We start from the raw sequence: 22,176 nt of genomic DNA on the forward strand, positions 1-22,176 counted from the left end.
GGGACCTGACTGGGGAGGTGAGGGAGTCTGGGAGTGTCACAGTGACATCACTATTATCTCTATTACTAACACAGGGACCTGACTGGGGAGGTGAGGCAGTCTGGGAGTGTCACAGTGACATCACTATTATCTCTATTACTAACACAAGGACCTGACTGGAGAGATTTTAAAGTGACATCACTACACATCATTGCCAACTTTTTAAAAACCATTTGCAGTGACACTTTGAAACTCAATATTATTTGTCTACTTAATGTTGGTGATGGTAAAAGTTGTGTTTTATACATAAGGTTTTGCCAAACGGATAACAGAAAGTGAAAATACCATCTATGAAATGGTACTGGTCAGTTTATTTATATTGAAACTTAGGCCCGTATTCAATTATAGGCAGAAAGGACTCGTCTGTCCGACTTTCTGCCTCCTTCGCCTGATTCAGAGGCGATAACATTGCGTGCGCGTCTTCGCTTTTCGCCCTAATCAATTCCAAACCACGCGAAAACGGAAAGCGGCGAATGCAGAACAAGCAAAAAGTACGGCCAGAAGTGGGGAAAATAGTCTGTACCTGAAAAAAAGATGCACTAATATAGGGAACCAATGTAGATGTGTACTAATAGCCTTATAAAAAGTGTTTGGGGCACGTAAGTTGTTTAAATTTTTATTTGCGTCTTTGCACAAGTGGTGAAGAATGACATAAAGCTGTATTTTTTTGTGAAAATAAGTAGTCCAGTCAAATTTGGGCAACTTGAAAATGGGCGCTAGCATATTTTAATGTATCTAAAGTGAACTTTTAAAAAAAACTTCAAAAATGCACCTGCTACATGCACCTGCAATCCCAAAAACACCTGACCCAGCCTTGCAGACCCCCAGGAAGTCTACTTTGCTAGTTTTTATGCTTGTCCCCCCACTTTTTACTTTTTCTCCCAAAAAATGAAAGTACTTTTTTGAGGTGTTCTTAGGTTTTTTTTTGCTTGCAAGATTTGTCCTTTGGGGTGCTGTCCCAAGGGTTCTGGATTTTCCAAACATTTGCACCCTGCTATTCTTAGGAGAAACTTTTTGGCCTATTACATTGCATTGAGTTTCCGCTTAGGCGAATTCCGGCTGGAATTTAATTTGGAGATGAGTTCCGACCAGGTGAAAAGTGACAATACTCCATACTTTTTCCCCCGATTACAGCTTTTCGCCTCTAATTGAATACGTGCCTTTAGATAGATTTCTTGAAGGATTAAGTAACTACGTTCAGCATGATCATGACTAGTAGAGCCTGTCCTTAGTAATTTACGTAAAGACCGATGTGGCTACGTTCCATCCTAATCAGGATAGGACAGACATATGCAAAACTGCGTAAATTTGCACCTGCGCAGGCGCTGTATGCGAAAACTTGCCGTTTTCTCCCTGCGCAGAGATCTGACTCAGAATCAGCACTAACCACCCATAGGAGGAGGTTTCCTTTATTTTTTACTGTGGTCTCTTTCAATGCTCAGGATTACACTGTAATGAGGACATATGGTAAACGTGTGATATGCAACAGCCGCCCCTGTGTGTCAGGAGGACAGAGCAGGACCCAGAGCCCCATCACGGTGCCTCCACCTCACTCACTGATACATGAGAGACACAATGACCAGAAGATCCTGGAACTCACCAACAAGATCATTCAGCTGCTGACTGGAGAGGTGACTGCTGGGAATATGGGACATTATACAGTAACACCGGGGGATGTGTCTGGGTGATGACTGGAGAGGTGACTGCTGGGAATGGGACATTATACAGTAACACCAGGGGATGTGTCTGGGTGATGACTGGAGAGGTGACTGCTAGGAATGGGACATTATACAGTAACACCAGGGGATGTGTCTGGGTGATGACTGGAGAGGTGACTGCTGGGAATGGGACATTATACAGTAACACCAGGGGATGTGTCTGGGTGATGACTGGAGAGGTGACTGCTGGGAATGGGACATTATACAGTAACACCAGGGGATGTGTCTGGGGGATGACTGGGGAGGTGACTGCTGGGAATGGGACATTATACAGCAACACCAGGGGATGTGTCTGGGTGATGACTGGAGAGGTGACTGCTGGGAATGGGACATTATACAGTAACACCAGGGGATGTGTCTGGGTGATGACTGGAGAGGTGACTGCTAGGAATGGGACATTATACAGTAACACCAGGGGATGTGTCTGGGTGATGACTGGAGAGGTGACTGCTGGGAATGGGACATTATACAGTAACACCAGGGGATGTGTCTGGGTGATGACTGGAGAGGTGACTGCTGGGAATGGGACATTATACAGTAACACCAGGGGATGTGTCTGGGGGATGACTGGGGAGGTGACTGCTGGGAATGGGACATTATACAGCAACACCAGGGGATGTGTCTGGGTGATGACTGGAGAGGTGACTGCTGGGAATGGGACATTATACAGTAACACCAGGGGATGTGTCTGGGTGATGACTGGAGAGGTGACTGCTAGGAATGGGACATTATACAGTAACACCAGGGGATGTGTCTGGGTGATGACTGGAGAGGTGACTGCTGGGAATGGGACATTATACAGTAACACCAGGGGATGTGTCTGGGTGATGACTGGAGAGGTGACTGCTGGGAATGGGACATTATACAGTAACACCAGGGGATGTGTCTGGGGGATGACTGGGGAGGTGACTGCTGGGAATGGGACATTATACAGTAACACCAGGGGATGTGTCTGGGTGATGACTGGAGAGGTGACTGCTGGGAATGGGACATTATACAGTAACACCAGGGGATGTGTCTGGGTGATGACTGGAGAGGTGACTGCTAGGAATGGGACATTATACAGTAACACCAGGGGATGTGTCTGGGTGATGACTGGAGAGGTGACTGCTGGGAATGGGACATCATACAGTAACACCAAGGGATGTGTCTGGGTGGTGACTGCTGGGAATGGGACATCATACAGTAACACCAGGGGATGTGTCTGGGTGATGACTGCTGGGAATGGGACATTATACAGTAACACCAGGGGATGTGTCTGGGTGATGACTGGAGAGGTGACTGCTAGGAATGGGACATTATACAGTAACACCAAGGGATGTGTCTGGGTGGTGACTGCTGGGAATGGGACATCATACAGTAACACCAGGGGATGTGTCTGGGTGGTGACTGCTGGGAATGGGACATTATACAGTAACACCAGGGGATGTGTCTGGGTGATGACTGTATCATTGTGTGTGTCAGGTTCCTATAAGGTGTGAGGACGTCACTGTCTATTTCTCCATGGAGGAGTGGGAGTATATAGAAGGACACAGGGATCTGTACAAGGACATCTTCATGCATCACCAACCTCTGAATTGTTTAAAGATTGGCAAGGACATAACTCAAATCATTCAGAAGATGTTGATTCTAACTGTGGAGATCATCTACCTGCTGGCTGGGGAGGTGAGTGGTCCTGGAAGTGTCACAGTGACATCACTATTTTCTCTGCTACCGTGTTTCCCCGATAATAAGACCTTCCCCAAATTTACCCCGAAAATAAGACCTACCCTTAATTTTTAAACCCGGTCCAAATTAAGCCCTACCCCGAAAATAAGACCTACCTGAACTCATTTTCAGCTGGGAATGCTGCAGAGACCAGCGTTCCCAGTCATGCAGTGCGCGGGTGACGTCATGACTTCACCCGCGCGCTGAGGATCCTGTGCGGCCGCACCTGCTGGATCATGTTAGATCCAGTCAGTGCGCAGGTGAGAGCGACATCCCGGACGGCGGCGAGTCAGGTAAGTGCACTGCAATAAGGGACACTGCTACAGGGGGGGACCTGCATAAGCGGCACTTCCACAAGGGGGCCTGCAAGGGGGGGGCATGCATAAGCGGCACTTTCACAAGGGGGGGCATGCATAAGGGGCACTTCTGCAAGGGGGCCTGCAAGGGGGGGCCTGCATAAGGGGCACTTCTGCAAGGGGGTGGCCTGCATATGGGACACTTCTGTAAGGGGGCCTGCAAGGGGGTGGCCTGCATATGGGACTCTTCTGCAAGGGGGGGGCCTGCATAAGGGCACTGCTGTCAAATTTAATATAAGACCTACCCCGAAAATAAGCCCTATGGTGTTTTTGTTAACAAAAAAAAAAATAAGACAGTGTCTTATTATCGGGGAAACACGGTACTAACACAAGGACCTGAGTGGGGGAGGTGAGGGAGTCTGGGAGTGTCACAGTGACATCACTATTATCTCTATTACTAACACAGGGATCTGACTGGGGAAATGGTAATTCTGCGAAAGTCACAGTCTATACATACTGATACATGTTTCTCAATATACAGGGTTACACAGTAGTGAAAAAGACATCACGTGAGTGTGAGACAACCTGCAGCCGCCCCCGTGTGTCAGGAGGACAGAGCAGGACCCAGAGCCCCATCACGGTGCCTCCACCTCACTCACTGATACATGAGAGACGCAATGACCAGAAGATCCTGGAACTCACCAACAAGATCATTCAGCTGCTGACTGGAGAGGTGACTGCTGGGAATGGGACATTATACAGTAACACCAGGGGATGTGTCTGGGTGATGACTGGAGAGGTGACTGCTGGGAATGGGACATTATACAGTAACACCAGGGGATGTGTCTGGGTGATGACTGGGGAGGTGACTGCTGGGAATGGGACATTATACAGTAACACCAGGGGATGTGTCTTGGTGATGACTGGAGAGGTGACTGCTGGGAATGGGACATTATACAGTAACACCAGGGGATGTGTCTGGGTGATGACTGGAGAGGTGACTGCTGGGAATGGGACATTATACAGTAACACCAGGGGATGTGTCTGGGTGATGACTGGAGGTGACTGCTGGGAATGGGACATTATACAGTAACACCAGGGGATGTGTCTGGGTGATGACTGGAGAGGTGACTGCTGGGAATGGGACATTATACAGTAACACCAGGGGATGTGTCTGGGTGATGACTGGAGGTGACTGCTGGGAATGGGACATTATACAGTAACACCAGGGGATGTGTCTGGGTGATGACTGGAGAGGTGACTGCTGGGAATGGGACATTATACAGTAACACCAGGGGATGTGTCTGGGTGATGACTGTATCATTGTGTGTGTCAGGTTCCTATAAGGTGTGAGCACGTCACTGTCTATTTCTCCCTGGAGGAGTGGGAGTATATAGAAGGACACAGGGGTCTGTACAAGGACGTGATGATGGAGAATCACCGGCCCCTCACATCACTGGGTAAGAGGAGACTGTCATTTTTTTTAAATGAGAGAGTGCAGCTAATACTTAGTAATGACAGCATGCGTCTGACTTTCCCTGAGCCATACTACATGTACAGTGCCTTGCAAAAGTATTGACCCCCCCCTTTGGCTTTTTACTTTTTTTGTTACATTGTCATTTTTTTTTTATCTGAATTTTATGTGATCGATCTGCACAAAATAGTTTAATTTGGTGAAGTGAAATGAGAAATATATATATATATATATATATAAAAAAAAATCTTTATAAATAAAATTTAGAAAATTGGCATGTGCATATGTAATCACCCCCTTTCCTATGAAGCCCCTCAGAAGTTCTGGTGCAACCAATTACCTTCAGAAGTCACATAATTAGTGAAATGAAGTCCACCTGTGTGAAATCTAAGTGTCACATGATCTGTCAGTATACACACACCTTTTCTGAAAGGCCCCAGAGGCTGCAACACCACTAAACAAGAGGCATCTCACCATGAAGATCAAGGAGCTCTCCAAACAAGTCAGGGACAAAGTTGTTGAGAAGTACAATTCTGGGTTGGGTTCTAAAAAATATCCAAATCTTTGATGATCCCCGGAGCAAATCCATTATCAACAAATGGAAAGAACATGATACCACAATGAACCTGCTAAGAGAAGGCCGCCCATCAAAACTCACAGACCGGGCAAGGAGGGCATTAATCAGAGAGGCAGCACAGAGACCAAAGGGAATCCTGAAGGAGCTGCAGAGTTCCACAGCAGAGACTGGTGTATCTGTGCATGTGACCACAATAAGCCATAGACTCCATAGAGCTGGGCTTTTTGGAAGAGTGGACAGAAAAAAGCCATTACTTAGTGATAAAAATAAAAAGGTGCTCTTTTCAGATGAGACTAAAATGTAACTTTTTGGCCACCAAGGAAAACGCTATGTCTGGCGCAAACCCAACACATCCCATAACCCCAAGAACACCATCCCCACAGTGAAACATGGTGGTGGCAGCATCATGCTGTGGGGATGTTTTTCAGCAGCAGGGACTGGGAAACTGATTCGAGTCGAGGGAAAGATGGATGGTGCTAAAAACAGGGATATTCTTAAGCAAAACCTGTTTCAGTCTGCCTGTGATTTGAGACTGGGAATGGGACGGAGGTTCACCTTCCAGCAGGACAATGACCCGAAGCATACCACTAAAGCAACACTTGAGTGGTTTAAGGGGAAACATTTAAATGTGTTGGAATGGCCTAGTCAAAGCCCAGATCTCAATCCAATTGAGAATCTGTGGTCAGACTTGAAGATTGCTGTTCCCAAGAGGAAACCACCCAACATGAAGGAGCTGGAGCAGTTTTGCCTTGAGGAATGGGCAAAAATCCCAGGGGCAAGATGTGGCAAGCTCATAGAGACTTATCCAAAGCGACTTGCAGCTGTAATTGCCGCAAAAGGTGGCTCAACCAAGTACTGACTTTAGGGGGGTGAATAGTTATGCATGCTGAAGTTTTCTGTTATGTTGTCCTAAATGTTGTTTGATTCACAATATAAAAAAAGCACACCTTCACAGTTGTAGGCATTTTCTGTGAATGAAATGATGCACACCTTCAAACAATCCATTTTAATTCCAGGTTGTGAGGCAACAAAACATGAAAAATGCAAAGGGTGGTGAATACTTTTGCAAGACACTGTACCTGTGTAATTACATATAATCACATGCACCATATGATGTGATGTGGAGCCGTTGGAACCAGTTGTGGAGTAACAAAGGTGCATGGTGTGCAGTGCACACGGTCCCCCAAGCCAGGGGGGACCCTGTGCTGCTCACCCTACACCCACCATCTGCATGAAGAGAGAGTAAATTAGAAGTGCTATACATTAGTGCAACTTTTAGCTCTGCCTCCGATTGCTGCAGCTTTCAGACCAGCACTTGTTGCATGTGCCGAGCTTAATTGCTTCAGTGCTGTCCAGACACAGGTGGCTGATACAGGACTTGATCCGCCGGGGACTGGGTTCACTGGCGGAGCATGTTTGTGAAGTTGCGCCATACCAGTGTGTATACGACTCACACTGGTGTGGTGCAACTTCACTGGCTTGGCATGTTGGTAGGCTACTTTATGGAGCTGGAGAGCAGGGCAGAGTGTCCTCGTGCTGTGAATCACCAAAACTACCCCTTCTACATGGTTCTATGTAGCCCCCCTCCTCCACCACCTCCAGTGTTAGGAATTCCCGACTTCCCCTGTGTTACCTTAATTCAGAAGAATATGGCCCTTAAAGGCTTCTTTGTTGGACAGACTGTGTGACGCCACGCTAGCTAGCTTCACCTACAGGCATCAACGTGCTCTGCTGGTGGTCCGATTTGGACTACTCTTTGGATTAGATGTCCGAGGTTCAGCTGGATTTGGATCTGGACCATCCTTGGGTATGGGAAGATGTGTATTCCAGTAGGTCAGGCATTGGGAATTTGATTTTCATAATCCTTCAGGCTTTAGACTTTCAGGGCACATAGGAACCTGTGGTTCTCTTGGTGCCATTGTTTAAAATAATTCAGATCCACAAAACAGATGCAGATAGTCCATTTGCCATCCATTTCTAATTTGTCTGAATTCTTAGGAGAGGGTGGCGAGGGCATGGCAGGTGCCAGATGGACAGTTGCAGGTGCCAGGACACATTGCTTTTGTGACTGCTGATTTGGGTATATGGGAAGCCCCCATTGCCAGGCTTGCCAGATATTCCATCATTCTTGAGACTACATGTATTGACGGTTCGGGTACAGAGTGTGATGGGGCTGTCAAGTCTATTTTTTTGCTACCGCTGAGGTTTCCCTTTGGGGACGAGTCTTCCCGATCAGATCTGCTCTCTCTATTGGATCATACCATGGCTTGTGATGCGTTCATGGATGCAGCTTTTGGCTGGACCTGGATATCTGCATTCCCTCTTTTGCGGTCAGATGCACTATTTACCTTAAAACCTGTGAAGTGGTCGTGGAATCTAGAATGTGTATATTTTGGGGCAGAGCTGGACACAATCTTAGCAGATTTTTCAAGACTATGCTGACCAAGGTGATCAGTGCTAAATCCAAAGGTCTAATTCTTGGCTCACTCTGCTGCATGTGACCCTGTGGACCACTCTGTTCTCATACAGACCCTACAGTCCCTGGATCTTCCAGGCACAGTCCTATGCTGGTTCTTATCCTACTTATCACATCACATCCTCACTGCTCAGTCCATCTCCTCTCTGCTTCCTTTGTATGCACTGTAGTAGACCACAAGGCTCAGCCTTATCTATACTACTGCTCCTGGCAACATAATAAGCTCATTAGGATTTAGTATCATCTCCATGCAGATGATAATGAAATGTACTCATCCTCTCTGTCACCATCTGTGCTGGCCCGTCACTGTCTTTCTGTTATTCATCTTCACACAATAATATTTCATGTCCTCATTATCTCCCGCATTGACTATTGTAATAGTCTCCTTACTGGTCTTCCCATAACCAGACCATCACCCCTGCAATCAGTAATGAGGCAGTAGCTAGGCTGATTTCCCTGCTGCTCCATTCTGTTTGCTGTCTGTATTATATCAAATCCAATATAAATTACAACCAGGGTACTAACATATGATTTCATTAACAACACTACACCGATATACTTCACCAATATATTATAGAGCTGCGTCACTCATCCACTGTCATTACCTGATCCCAGACAAGGTTACAGGATGTCTTTGGGCTGCACCCACTCTGTGGAATGCCCTCTCTCAAAACAAGACTTTACTCTAGTCTCCAAACCATCAGGCGTGAAAACTCACCTCCTCAGGCAGCTTATCACATTACAGATGTACCCACATATCGTCCATACACTATTCTACTAATTACCTGCTTCTGAACCTTCAGTCCACCCAATATGAAAGAGAAAGTCTTTTGGAGTGATCGTGGTGAGATTTTCATCATAGTCCTCTCTGGAACTAAGGGGGTATTTTTGTCTTAGTCTTCCCCTTCGTAAGAGAAGTTTTTCGGGAAATGCTTGGGAGATCAGAGTTTGGTGATTCCCACCCCCGTCCCTTTGGGCATGGTGGGAGTCAAGAATTTGAGGCTAGATTGTAGGAAAATTCTGTTCCAGATGATTTCTGTGGTTGATTTCAATGTAAATTCAATATCAAGCTTGGGAAGGTGAAGAAGGGCATGCATCACCCTAATATTAGGATGGGTGATGCATTAGCAGGTGATATATTGTACTTTGCAAGCCTGACGATATGTGATACAGGAAGGAGCTTGAACCGGTGCCCTCAGGCATGATAAGAGCATTCCCCCATTACAATGGTGAGAACAGTGAGGGGAATCCATACATACCCGATGGAGGCAATTCTTGATGCATCTGTCTGCAAGGCCATATGGGCTGGATTTGGTCAGCAGTGTCTCCCACTGTCAAAGCAGACTAAGCCACGAGTTACGTGTTGGGGAGATCTGTGATCTGTGTGGGGACAACTTGAAGTCAGAGCATGGATACTATTACTGGCTTTTTCTAGGCTGCGGATAACGGGGAGCGTCATTGCAATTGCTCAGATGGAAAATGGCTCAAAAAGATACCAATGCAGAACCATCGTTGGGAGCGCAGGAGCCTTAGGAACTCTTGTCCATCTAGTACATCCAAGTCTTTATATAAATATAATGCAAATGTGGTATGAACAACACTGCTGGCTATCAGTCCACCTCTTAGATATTGTTCACCTGTTCTGCAAGGAGGTAGCAGCAGGAATCTAGCAGGGCGACCATCCTCTCGGCCGGTCCTGTTCCCGGACATTTGCTGTCATAACAAGAGGGCAGGGGTCAAGTTTAGTATTTTATAGCGCAATTTAGCTCTGTTTTAGGCACATCTTTTGGCATCACTGGTAAACTCTAGAGCAAGGTATTACAATATACACTGCTATAAATACAGGATAGTTTAATAAGTCTGTGACTTCATAATTGTACCATGAAACATATTCACTTTACTAATTGGATGATAACATAGGGGGACTTCTGTGTACTATTTATTGTATATAGAAACTTTTTTTTTTTTTTTTTTTATTTCCAACAGATGGACCCAATAGTGGGAATCCCTCGGAGGAACATCTCATTTTATCTCCAGGGTGTGAAACAGAAGATAATGACATCACACGAGATTCTCCAGGAGAAAACCCCATTACCCCAAATATACACCCAGTACTGCACAGTGCAGATACATCATCTGGTTCCTCTGTGCATGAAGAGTGTTCCCCTGATACCTCAGACACTGTTGCACATAGCACAGCCCATAGAGGTTCAATAGGAGAGGGATGTATTGCACAGAAAACAAAATGTATTATATATCAGCCAGCTCACACAAGTGAGAAGCCATTTTCATGTTCTGAATGTGGGAAACGTTTTACATGGTATGCAGAACTTATTAGGCATAAAAGTACTCACACAGGCGAGAAACCATTTTCATGTTCTGAGTGTGGGAAAGGTTTCCGAGACAAATCAGCTCTTATTTTACATGAGAGACTTCACACAGGTGAGAAGCTATTTTCATGTTCTGTGTGTGGAAAAGATTTTACATGGAAATCATATCTTGTTAGACATCAGAGAAGTCACACAGGTGAGAAGCCTTTTTCATGTTCTGAGTGTGGGAAACGTTTTACACGGAAATCAGTTCTTGTTACACATCAGAAGACTCACACAGGTGAGAAGCCATTTTCATGTTCTGAGTGTGGGAAACGGTTTGCACATAAATCAGCTCTAGCTGTACATCAGCTATGTCATACAGCTGAGAAGAATTTTTCGTGTTCTGAGTGTGGTAAACATTTTACACATAAATTATCTCTTGATAACCATCTGAGACTTCACACTGGTGAGAAGCCTTTTTCATGTTCAAAATGTGGGAAATGTTTTGCACAGGGATCAGGTCTTGTTATACATGGGAGACAACACCGAGGTGGGGAGCTTTTTTCATGTTCTGTATGTGGAAAACTTTTTGCAGAGAAATCCACTCTGACTGTACATCAGAGAAGTCACACGGGTGAGAAGCCATTTTCATGTTCTGAATGTGGGAAACGTTTTTCAGTTAAATCCAATCTGCGTGTACATCAGCTAAGTCACACAGATGGGAAACCTTTTTCATGTTCTGAGTGTGGGAGACATTTTGCACGGAAAGCAGCACTGGATATACATCAGAGAAGTCACACGGGTGAGAGGCCCTTTTCATGTTCTGAGTGTGGGAAACGTTTTGCACAGAAATCAGCACTGAATACACATGAGAGATGTCACACGGGTGAGAAGCCCTTTTCATGTTCTCAATGTAGGAAACTTTTTAGATTCAGATCAAATCTTGTTAGCCATAAAAAAATTCACATAGGTGAGAATGTATTTCCGAGTCCTAACTGAATGTTTAATTTATTAAAACTTGCAACAAATACATAATAATAAATACATTAAAGAAATACCAGTAAATTAAATACATTAAATAAAAAATGTGTGTATATAATATATTCTGATCATCATATAAATCTACACTATACTCTAAATACAAAAAAAAATGCCTACCCACTACCTATATACATTCTTACACCATACATGGAAAAATTAAGCGAGCATTTGATTAACACACTAAGGCAAATAAATCGCTATCATATTATCACAAAAAATCTATTCCTATCTACCACCCACAAGTCGATGCTTGTAAAACTTTCCATCAAAAGAAAAATTTCTCAAAATCTACAGGGAGTAAAGTATACAAAAAGGAAACCAAAGATAGATTTAGAAGAGAACTTCTGCCACCCACTCAAGGGGGTTTCAACTGGCCCCACTGAGACCAGCTGACAGCATCCATCCTCTCACTATCCAGATCCATCATCCATTTCACCTCTTGAAGAATCAAACCCACCACCTCTCCATAGGGAAGGGCCTTTTTCCTTAGGGGAACCTGACACTGTCACTGTACATTCCAAGTGTGAAATCTAACAGCTAAACTAAATGATGGTCAAATTAAATCCACTATACCTTCTGATTGCCCCATAAGCCAACTCATGGTAATTTAGCCTCGAAAGGCACGGAAACCAATGGCCTCTGATACCTCCTCATAAACTTTTACATGGAAGGGACGCTCAAGCATCGTCTCCTCCACCCCTGGACATTCCTCCCATGGACAACCACGTTCACTGGTGCTCCTCCACCCGTGGTTCCCTCGCCTTCCATAAATTGAGAGCCAAGCAATGTCCTTGAGCTTCTGCGGTATCTGTGAATTTAACCCTGAGCTAACCCTGCTGAAGCAGCATAACCCGGACAGTCCCTTAGAGACAGCGTGACATGGATGTGAGTCTGCAAAATTCTTTTCCCTTCTGGAGAAGTTTTTGACCTCTCCCACCTCCACACATGAATCGCTTTATCACCTTCTAACTCTGGATGACAGATCGGCAGGTAACCATGTTGGATCTGAAAGCTCATCTCGCCTCCCTCTAACCAAAACCTAAGGAAGGGTGACACCCAGAATCTAAGGCCTCTACCCACCGAGGGGGAGCATCTGAAAAAAACAAACTTTCAACAATGAGCTTTAAAAAAGTTGTTACAAAAAAGACTGCAGGGTTCACCATGTCCAAACCCCCGTCTTTCCTTCGTCTGAGGTTGACACCTCTTGACTATATTGATTATATTCCCCCATAACAACAGGAAGAACAATGAATTTAATCTGGACCACATAGATTGAGACAAAAAGTACACCTAACATACAAAAATTGGGACCAAGTAAGTCTTACACAGATCAACTCTAAGCGGTAACTTCCAGCTCTCTATCTTCTGGGTAGCATCTTCCAGTATTTTTTCCAAATTTAAAGAGGTATAATCCCCATGATCGAAACAAATGCCTAAAATATTTGATCTGTTGACTGGCCTAGGGGAAGCTGTCCGGGACTACATGCTACAAGAGAACCTTTGACTACCAGCTTGCCAGGAAACTTTACATTCTCTGCGTTGGTGCCGAGCTTCATTGCCTGGGATCTCTTGGATTTTGCTTTGTTTGCATCAAGCACACCACAGCCTTTTCTAATGGTGAGAAGCTGTTTTCCTGTTACCCCAATATTTATGTCCTCTTGATTTTATGGAATATATATGTTTTAAATAAATTTTGTTCTCTGCTTTATCCTTGATTGGGATACATATATATTCTTCATCCATCTGAGGCATAAGCGCCATTCCTTTTCACCTACATAATTTTATTGACTTTTTCTAGCCTGTGAAGTTGGTGTTTCCTTCAATAAGATGTTTTAGGAGGCTGTTTATATCCAGTTTTGTGCAAAAGTATTGATTGCCCTTAATATTTTTGTGATTGAAGCTGTGTGGGAGGCAGAACTCCTCACCTTCCATCCCCATCCAGAAATCTTTGCAATTTTACCGGTTTACCCTGGCACACGAGGCTTCAGAGTACTCACAGATGAGATCTTCCACCTCATGGGCCTCTGCCAAAGATGACAGAAGAACTCCGGCCCCAGCTACACCTCTCCAATAGTTCCGCTCTCTACCCTCATGATGGGGTTGATCGCAAAAACATATAGAAGGGGGCATCCCTGAACGACACCAAAGCAAACACCAAAAGTGGGACCCACCCAACCTTCAGCCTTACAGTAGATAGCTTGCAACCAATACACCACCCGCTCTGGAAGACCATACATTTTCAGTAGGGCCCAAAGGTACTCCTGATTTACCCAATCAAATGCCTTAGATTGATCCACTGCTAGTAAATACTTTCCCTATTTCTCAGCACAGCACCGCTCTAGGGTCTCCCAGACACCAAGGACAACACTAAAGGCTGCCAAGAAGGAGAAAATAGCTCAGAAAATTCTGACAGCCTATTCAAGAATACCTTTGCCAAAATCTTCCTGTCTGTATTAAGAAGGGCTATGGGGCGCCAGTTCTCAATATGGGACGGATCCTTGCCTTTGGACAGTAATAGAAGAGCAGATAACCTCATGGAAGGAGGGAGGATTCTCTTGTCCAGGATGTCATTAAATACTTCCACTAGGCAAGGAATTAGGAGGTCTGCAAAGATCTTATAAAATTCAAATGTTAAACCATCCGGTCCAGGAGATTTTTTTGAGTTTAACCCCTCTATCGCTTTCCTAACTTTCTCCACCGTTATATCACTCTCCAAGGATTCAAAAGAGGCACCCTGAGTACTCAATCCTGGTGTCCCCCACAGAAATTCTTCCATCCTCTCTTTGATGCACAGATAAAAGATCTGAATAATAGGACCCAATTGCATCCAGAATGCCCTTATCAGTACGAAGAACATCCTGTCTGTCTTCCAGTCCCCTGATCTCTTTAGCCTCAACTGACCTCCTCAAACTCTGGCAGGGATCCGGTGAGTGGTACATTCCGTTATCCCTCTCCAGAGCTAAGTGCGTCAGTTGGTTATACTGAAATTCCTTAATCTGAGCCTTTACCCGGGAGTTATCCCTACTATCTCCCTCAGAGATCAAGAAATCTAATTTCTTTCTCAGGTTATGGAGTCAGTGTTCTGCTTTATCAAGTTTTCCTTAGCTACAAGCCCCGAGAAAAACCTTTTGGATTCTCTTCTCTGTTACCTCCCACCACTCAGATCTATTCCGAACTGCCTTCAAAAATGTCTCATGATATTGAAAGAAGACTTGAAAGGACTGTCTAAATCTCTCTTCCTCAAGAAGGTCTGAGTTGAAATGTAATAGGCCCTGACCTTCTGAGGACTTTATGAGGCATTCAAAGTTACTCAGAGAAAACCATGATCCGAAAATGTTTTTTTGTATGTTTTATATATTTTTTATGAACTTGCATATGCACTATTCCAAAAGGGTGATTAATCTACTATATGCCCATTCTAAAGATGTCCGCTGATATTCCCGATCATATGATCAATGGATTACATGTTAAGTCCTGGTGGAACCAGAAGTGAGTAATCGGCACTTTCTGGAATACAGTGCCTTGTGACATGCTTACCGCACTTTCCGGTTCCGGGAAATATGGCTGCAGACAGATAAGGTCGCAGATGCCACGATAGGACGTCATTTCAGGCAGTCACCGGACGTTCATTTGAGCGGGACTGGATTACTTGGAAAATGCGGTCTGATTCAGAAAGGAAGGGATTCACATGGGTTATGATAGGACTGATTAGTGGTAATTGGTCTATGTCTGAAAAAGGTTTTACCAATAGTATCTATGGGTCAGTATAAATATTGGGCCATTCTCACTTCCTCTATATGCCTTGATGAAGATACACACTGGGAGTATCGAAACGCGTTGGGGTGGAGGAACTTTTCTTCTTTGGGGGACACAGTGGAGTTCTACCTGGTGGATAGATGGTGATTTCTGGGGACGCCTAGGTAACATCTTTATCAAATGTGATATTTGTCTACTTTTACACCTAGGAGACCATGCCACCTGGTGAGAGTCCATTGTTACCTTTGTTTGCTTGCTTTAAAATAAATATATTTTTACACTATTGGAGGCTTTTTGCACTATGCATTTTATATGTACCCTAGAGAAAAGGATCCTAGATTGAGAGTAAGAAAAGGATCGTAGATTGGGATTATTGATTGCTGAGTGGGCTGATATCTTTCATCATTGAATGCTCATTTGTCTTCCATTTTGTAGACCACCTTATGCGGTAATAAAGCCTGGACTTATCCATTTATATATATCTTTGTTTTAGTTGTACTGCACTATTAGGGGTCTGTTTCTTATATTTTTGAGGTACACCATCTAGAAGGACTCAATGGAACTGTCACACCTGTAATATTGTACTAAAGGTTATCCAAATGGGAACGACCTTCGGCACTGTAGCACTATTGCACTAGAGAGTTTGTTGGGCTGCTGTATAGCGCACTAGTTTTCTTACATTCTTGGTTTATTTATTTTTATTGTTGCCAGATGCTGTTTAGTCCGCTATTGTTGCTATTTTATAATTACTGTGCTTCACAATCTGTTCTTTACATATTGAGAAATGGTTTGAAAGAAAAAAAAAATTAAAAAATCTCTACACTTTTATGATTACACTATTTTTTACTGTTCTTATGTATTTTTGTATTGTACAATAAAGTTAATTACAATAACAAAAGTGACTACAACACACATCGGGATAGGACGTCAGATTGTTGCGGTGAAGCCTTGCACTTCGATTTATACCATTCATAGTTTCCACTAACCAGGAAAAGCCTACAGGGGCCTCAGAAACCAGATCATGGCCCACTGGTCTTTCACATTGGCATTGTGGGGTGAGGTGTGTGGCTGGATTCGCCTTCACCCATATCAAACTGGTATAACTCATGGCATGAATGTAGTCCCATTTCTGCTGCAGTGTTTCTTATATAACTATTGTAATTGCAGGAAATGTATTAAAGGGAGTGTTACTGTCTAGTAATGAAATGTGCCCTAACGATGAACCAATTCTGTGTCGTTGCCCCCCTTCCCCTTCCAGGGGGTTCCTCCAGTTTCCTCTCACATTTCAAAAACATACTGGTAGCTTCTTTGGATTCTGACAATAGAAAAGATTAACAATAGTGTATGTGTGTGCTATAGGGAATATAGATTATAAGCTCCACTGGGGCAAGGACTGATGTGGGTGATGGAAATATTATCGGTAAAGCTCTGCAGAATGTGAGGATGAGTCAGAGATGTGAAATTAATTAGATGATAACGCACATCTCCGATGGTTTAATACCTGCTCTGGAACTGCACTGTGCATGTACAGAGCTGGGGCTGCGATGTCGCTCGCGGTGCCCCCAAAGCTGCCACATGATTGAGATGCTGCTGGCCTTTGTTGGTGGCAATGGCCAGTGTACCAGGAAACGGGATGTGCCGAAGCGAGTGGCTGCGTCCTCGGATGCCAATTCACTGGCCCCGGCTGCGGGATTTCACCGGACATCCTGAGTAACCGGAGGGTCTGATGGTCACGCAGCAGCAGATCACAGAAGCTGGCAGTAGCCATATTTGTTCATAAGATGCCTCCTGCGGCCTTAGAATAATTTGGCACCGCTGCTGCGACAAAAAGGCACTTATCTCTGAATCGGGCCCTATGTGTGTGCTGTATAAATAACTTACTAAGTAAATAAATCCATGTGTACCTCAGTCATGGACCACAGGAACTCTTGTCACTATCCCCTATATTGTGTACCTAAAAGGGGGTGCCCATAGAGCCAGTGTGTATAAACGTCTGGCCTGCGAGCACACTTCCTGATCTTTCATGTCTCGTTCCCAGGTGACGCAGAAGAGGGGTGGTCTGTACGAGCCCCTGGTCCTGGTGGGAAGTGATAGGGGAGAGCTGTACCATTACCCTGTGCCTCACAGCCGTATGTTGCTATGGAGCTACCTTTATTGCTTCTGGAGTGACCCCACTGTTGCAGCCTTGCACGCCCCAGCGACTACATAATACCGGCAAAGCAGCTTCATTGTTGCCATATTGTGTTATGAAACAATGTCTATTCTTTCCTATTATACTCCGGGCTGAGGCCAGGTGTATGGAACCTTTGCTTTAACCTTGATCTATTATCTGGTAATCCCCTGGCTCTCATGTACCAAACCTTTGACTATACATGTGACATTGTTCTCCAGTTAGTTTCTGGATTCCAATTTACTGGTGGTGCCAGCCATGACCAGACTTTGAATCCTTTGGCCAAGTGTCCTGAACATCCAGTACATGCTTCCTCCAGAATATCCCTATAATACAGGTGATCAAGGCCACTGATACACATGTGCCTTCCAGCAACCAGATTTCTTTGGGAATACAGAAACTCCACAAACCAGTCGTAAGATCTATAATTATGTCAATAGGATAAAAAATAGTAAAACTCTTTGCATTGCTCCACAGGCTCATGATCTAAACGAAGAGTATATCATGTAACGTATACACAGCCTCTTTCTAGGCGCCTAGTACTGGGTGACAGTCCAACCTAAGAGTCCATTCTAGGCAGTGGCATAAACTTCATCCCAGATGCCCGGAGGCAAGATAAATGTTGGTGCCCCCCCCAAACTAAAATGTACTACCCCCCAGCACCTATGCCAGCCCCAGCTGCCGCCGCCCCCCTTATGCAGTTCCTTTTATATAATGACCCCAGTAGTGGTCCCCCTATGCAGTGCCCGCCTATGTAGTGCTCCCCAGTAATGGTCCCCCTATGCAGTACCTCCAGTAGTGAGCCCCCTGTAGTTGCCCCCAGTAGTGAGGCCCCTTGTAGTTGCCCCCAGTAGTGAGGCCCCTTGTAGTTGCCCCCAGTAGTGAGCCCCCTGTAGTTGCCCCCAGTAGTGAGGCCCCTGTAGTTGTCCCCAGTAGTGAGGCCCCTGTAGTTGCCCCAGTAGTGAGCACCCTGTAGTTGCCCCCAGTAGTGAGGCCCCTGTAGTTACCCCCAGTAGTGAGGGCCCTGTAGTTACCCCCAGTAGTGAGGCCCCTGTAGTTGCCCCAGTAGTGAGCACCCTGTAGTTGCCCCCAGTAGTGAGTCCCCTGTAGTTACCCCCAGTAGTGAGGCCCCTGTAGTTACCCCCAGTAGCGAGCCCCTGTAGTTGCCCCAGTAGTAGGCCCCTGTAGTTGCCCCCAGTAGTGAGCCCCTGTAGTTGCCCCCAGTAGTAGGCCCCTGTAGTTGCCCCCAGTAGCAGGCCCCTGTAGATGCCCCCAGTAGCAGGCCCCTGTAGTTGCCCCCAGTAGCAGGCCCCTGTAGTTGCCCCCAGTAGTAGGCCTCTGTAGTTGCCCCCATTAGTGAGCCCCTGTAGTTGCCCCCAGTAGTAGGCCCCTGTAGTTGCCCCCAGTAGTGAGCCCCTGTAGTTGCCCCCAGTAGCAGGCCCCTGTAGTTGCCCCCAGTAGCAGGCCCCTGTAGTTGCCCCCAGTAGTGAGCCCCTGTAGTTGCCCCCAGTAGTGATGGCCCCCACAGGTGCGCACACACACAAAAAAACCAAACACCTTTATCCCCGCTCCAGTGCTGCTGCCGTCCATACCTGGTGTCTGCTCCTCGGCACTATGGGAGTGACGTAATTACGTCACTCCCATAGTGCACTGCGCGACCCGGAAGACGGAGCTCACTCCTGAGCTCCGTCCCTGGCGTCCGCTCCTCGGCACTATGGGAGTGACATGACATCACTCCCATAGTACACTGCGGGACCCGGAAGACGGAGGGAGCTCCGTCCTCCGGCTACCGCCAGGAGGATAGGAGCCGGGCGCCCGCTGGTAACACACTCAGCGGGCTCCCGGCAAATGGAGGGTGCAGGGGTGCGACCGCACCCCTTGCACCCTCCGTAGTTACGCCAATGGAGGTGGAGCGCCGATCAGCGGTGCTACTTCTCCATGCAGCTCCCAGGGACAATGGAGCCAGGTGCCCCCTTCAGGGCTGACACCCGGCGGCAAATGACTCCATTGTCTCGGGGAGTTCTGCCACTGATTCTAGGTATCTTATCTGTGACCCTACACATTATCACTGCTCATTTATTTGTCTGTTATTGGGTATCGCTTTCAGATATTACTATTTTTTTTATATGTCATTACTGCTTATTATTTCAATTATCTTGTTGAGAAACAGAGAAAGAGATCACAAGTCCTTATAGAGAGCCAGGTATTAGTATCTCAGGTCATCCCCTGGTTGGACCTGTCAGGATCTACAGCATGAAGAATGAACATTACACAGGTGGAACTGCTATGTTTAGGAACTCGAGAAAAGGTTGAGATGATCTTAATCAAGAAGTCTACCACCCCTCTAGCTATCGATATCATTGAGGTAAAGGCTGGCACAGAAGCTACACTTATGAATAAATTGATGTGTACATTTAAAATACAATATTTTAGTCACCTTTATGGCCTTGTAGAGATCCAAGCATTGAGGGTGTGAGGCTGTAAGACTTATGCTTTCCAGTCTACAAGCATGGGGTCCAGAAGATGATGGTGCCAAAGACCTATCTGCTCCTACAGGGTTCTCATAAACCTTGAGAGAGTGGTACTTGGAAAGGACCTGGCCATTTGTCAGCCACACTTCAAACACTTTACTAGGGTTAGGAGGGGAGCAGAGCTGAAGTCCCTACTGAAAGCACCACCCAGTTTCTCAATTAAATTTGGCGCTAGACCCTGTGGACAAAGTCATGGAAGGAATTCTGTATGGAGGATCTAAAGATATGATCCCCCAGTTCAGACTTCGTGGCACCATGGCAGACAGGAGGCTGAGATACAAACTGACTGAGGGTCATCAATCCCTCCCCCACCAAGTAAATGGTAAATTACCAAACTGTTCCTCTTGCACTGATAAGATCAGCCTGAATTGTTTGAAGAGGCTCGTTTAGTACCTACCAGCCCCAGATTGTAAAAGTTCAGCTCACTGCTTGTACGGAGGATTTCATACAAGCTGGAAGAAGTCATTGGTCCAATAAGTGGCATCAACCTGAATATAGAAGATGTTGGGCTTCTAAGATGCGGCACTTCCTTTGACTTCAGGGAGATGTGTTTCGTAGAACTTAGACTGGAGAAAAGAAATGGGGTTAGTGTGCACCATATTTTTGGCAAGTCCTTCCCTGGGAGGTCCATAGAGAGGGAAATCAAGGAGACTTTAATGGGAATCGTGGCTTCAACCCCATGACGACTTGCCATCATTACCGTCTTGAAGTCACTGATGACAGGGCCATGATTGCATGAATCAAAGCAAATTGCATCTTGTTCTGCCCACTTCACCTAAGAAGTGGTGGCAGGTGACAGGAGAGTTGCTACTTTTACTGGAGCTGGGACTCCCCCAAATTTGTGAGTCTCCCTGAAGTTCCAGGAGAATGGGTTAGTATACTGGGGTCCTGTCATAAGCAGCAGGAACCCCATCTATAATAGTAGCTACAGTAGTTTTATGATGTGAAAAAACATCTGAAATAATCCCACACACAGACATTCCAGGGTAGTAGGTTATACGGTACCACACTGGTACCCTTGTTCCACCACACGCCCCAATGAATGTCCATGCAAGGCAGCCTAGAGAAGTGAAATATGGTAATGATTAGTGATATTGCCATATAGACTTATCAGACTCCTTTGGACTTAAAAGAGATCATCTGGAACATTGCAGGTGTACACACATAGGGCTTTTTCCTGGCCCCCTAGTGGCAGTGGGTGCAGGGGTAATGGGTTAAGTATAATAATAATATTGTTCTTTACACTGGGACTACATGTCCCAGCAAGCCTGCCCTGCAGCACTTGTAGAACCACAAGTGCCGGCAGGCCAAAAGCACCTGTACCCCAGCTGTGAAGATAATCTGAAAAAAAGACATGACACACACACCACATGTTTAATACTTTATTACACATTCACTCACCCACACTCATGCTACATACTTACCTACTCCCTGGCGCTGGTCAGTAGGCATCCCAGGATTGGTAAAAAAAAAACGATCTCCAGAACCTAGAGGACACAGAATCAGCCTCTACGTATATATATGCTCTATAGACAGGGTGAGACTAATGGAAACCCACAAGGTTTCCTGCATCTTAGCCATTGTTGGCTTAGGTTCAGACTACTACTAGCCAATCAGCGGGTGCTATCACATGACTAACGCTATATAATACTGAAGATTTGTCCTCAATGTTGGCATCATAGCAAAATTTCTGAAAGACCTCCCAAAGACTAATTCCCAATCTTGTACATGTGCTTGTGAGGTGGCAATCCAGTCACTGACTAGGGTGCTGGTGGTACTACATTATAATAAGCACATTGTTATGCAGACTGAGACCACACAGTACAGACTCGGAGTAGCACTCAGTAAGCAGGGGCCTGATGGGCAGGACAATCCTGTAGTTTTTTGTTTTTAGCAGAAACTGCTAAACATGGAAGATTGGATGTGCCACAGCTGAGTACTGCTTGGCTAATGTGTGGGCTATAAGGAAAATTCTTAATTTCTTTATGGTGGCAGTTCTCTGTGTTGACTAGTAATTCTTTAAAATGACTACAACACATTTTGGACTATTATTGTGAAGCCTTTGCACTTCTGATTTAT

General features: G+C 45.4%; 1 protein-coding gene across 1 annotated transcript in view; it reads left to right on the forward strand.

The window, feature by feature from the left end:
- LOC148454345 (uncharacterized) overlaps positions 1–15,871 on the forward strand; it is a 105,262-nt gene extending 89,391 nt beyond the window's left edge. The window contains exons 15-19 of the mRNA XM_088461015.1: positions 1,482–1,670; positions 3,222–3,422; positions 4,302–4,493; positions 5,097–5,220; positions 10,274–15,871. Of these exons, the coding sequence (XP_088317141.1) occupies positions 1,482–1,670; positions 3,222–3,422; positions 4,302–4,493; positions 5,097–5,220; positions 10,274–11,598 (2,031 nt within the window). The 3' untranslated portion in view covers positions 11,599–15,871. The remainder of the gene's footprint in view (positions 1–1,481; positions 1,671–3,221; positions 3,423–4,301; positions 4,494–5,096; positions 5,221–10,273) is intronic.
- Positions 15,872–22,176: the final 6,305 nt, after the last annotated feature.

The sequence above is a fragment of the Taudactylus pleione genome, unplaced genomic scaffold, assembly GCF_031769625.1.
Source record: "Taudactylus pleione unplaced genomic scaffold, aTauple2 ptg001003l, whole genome shotgun sequence".
NCBI classification, from domain to species: Eukaryota; Metazoa; Chordata; class Amphibia; order Anura; family Myobatrachidae; genus Taudactylus; species Taudactylus pleione.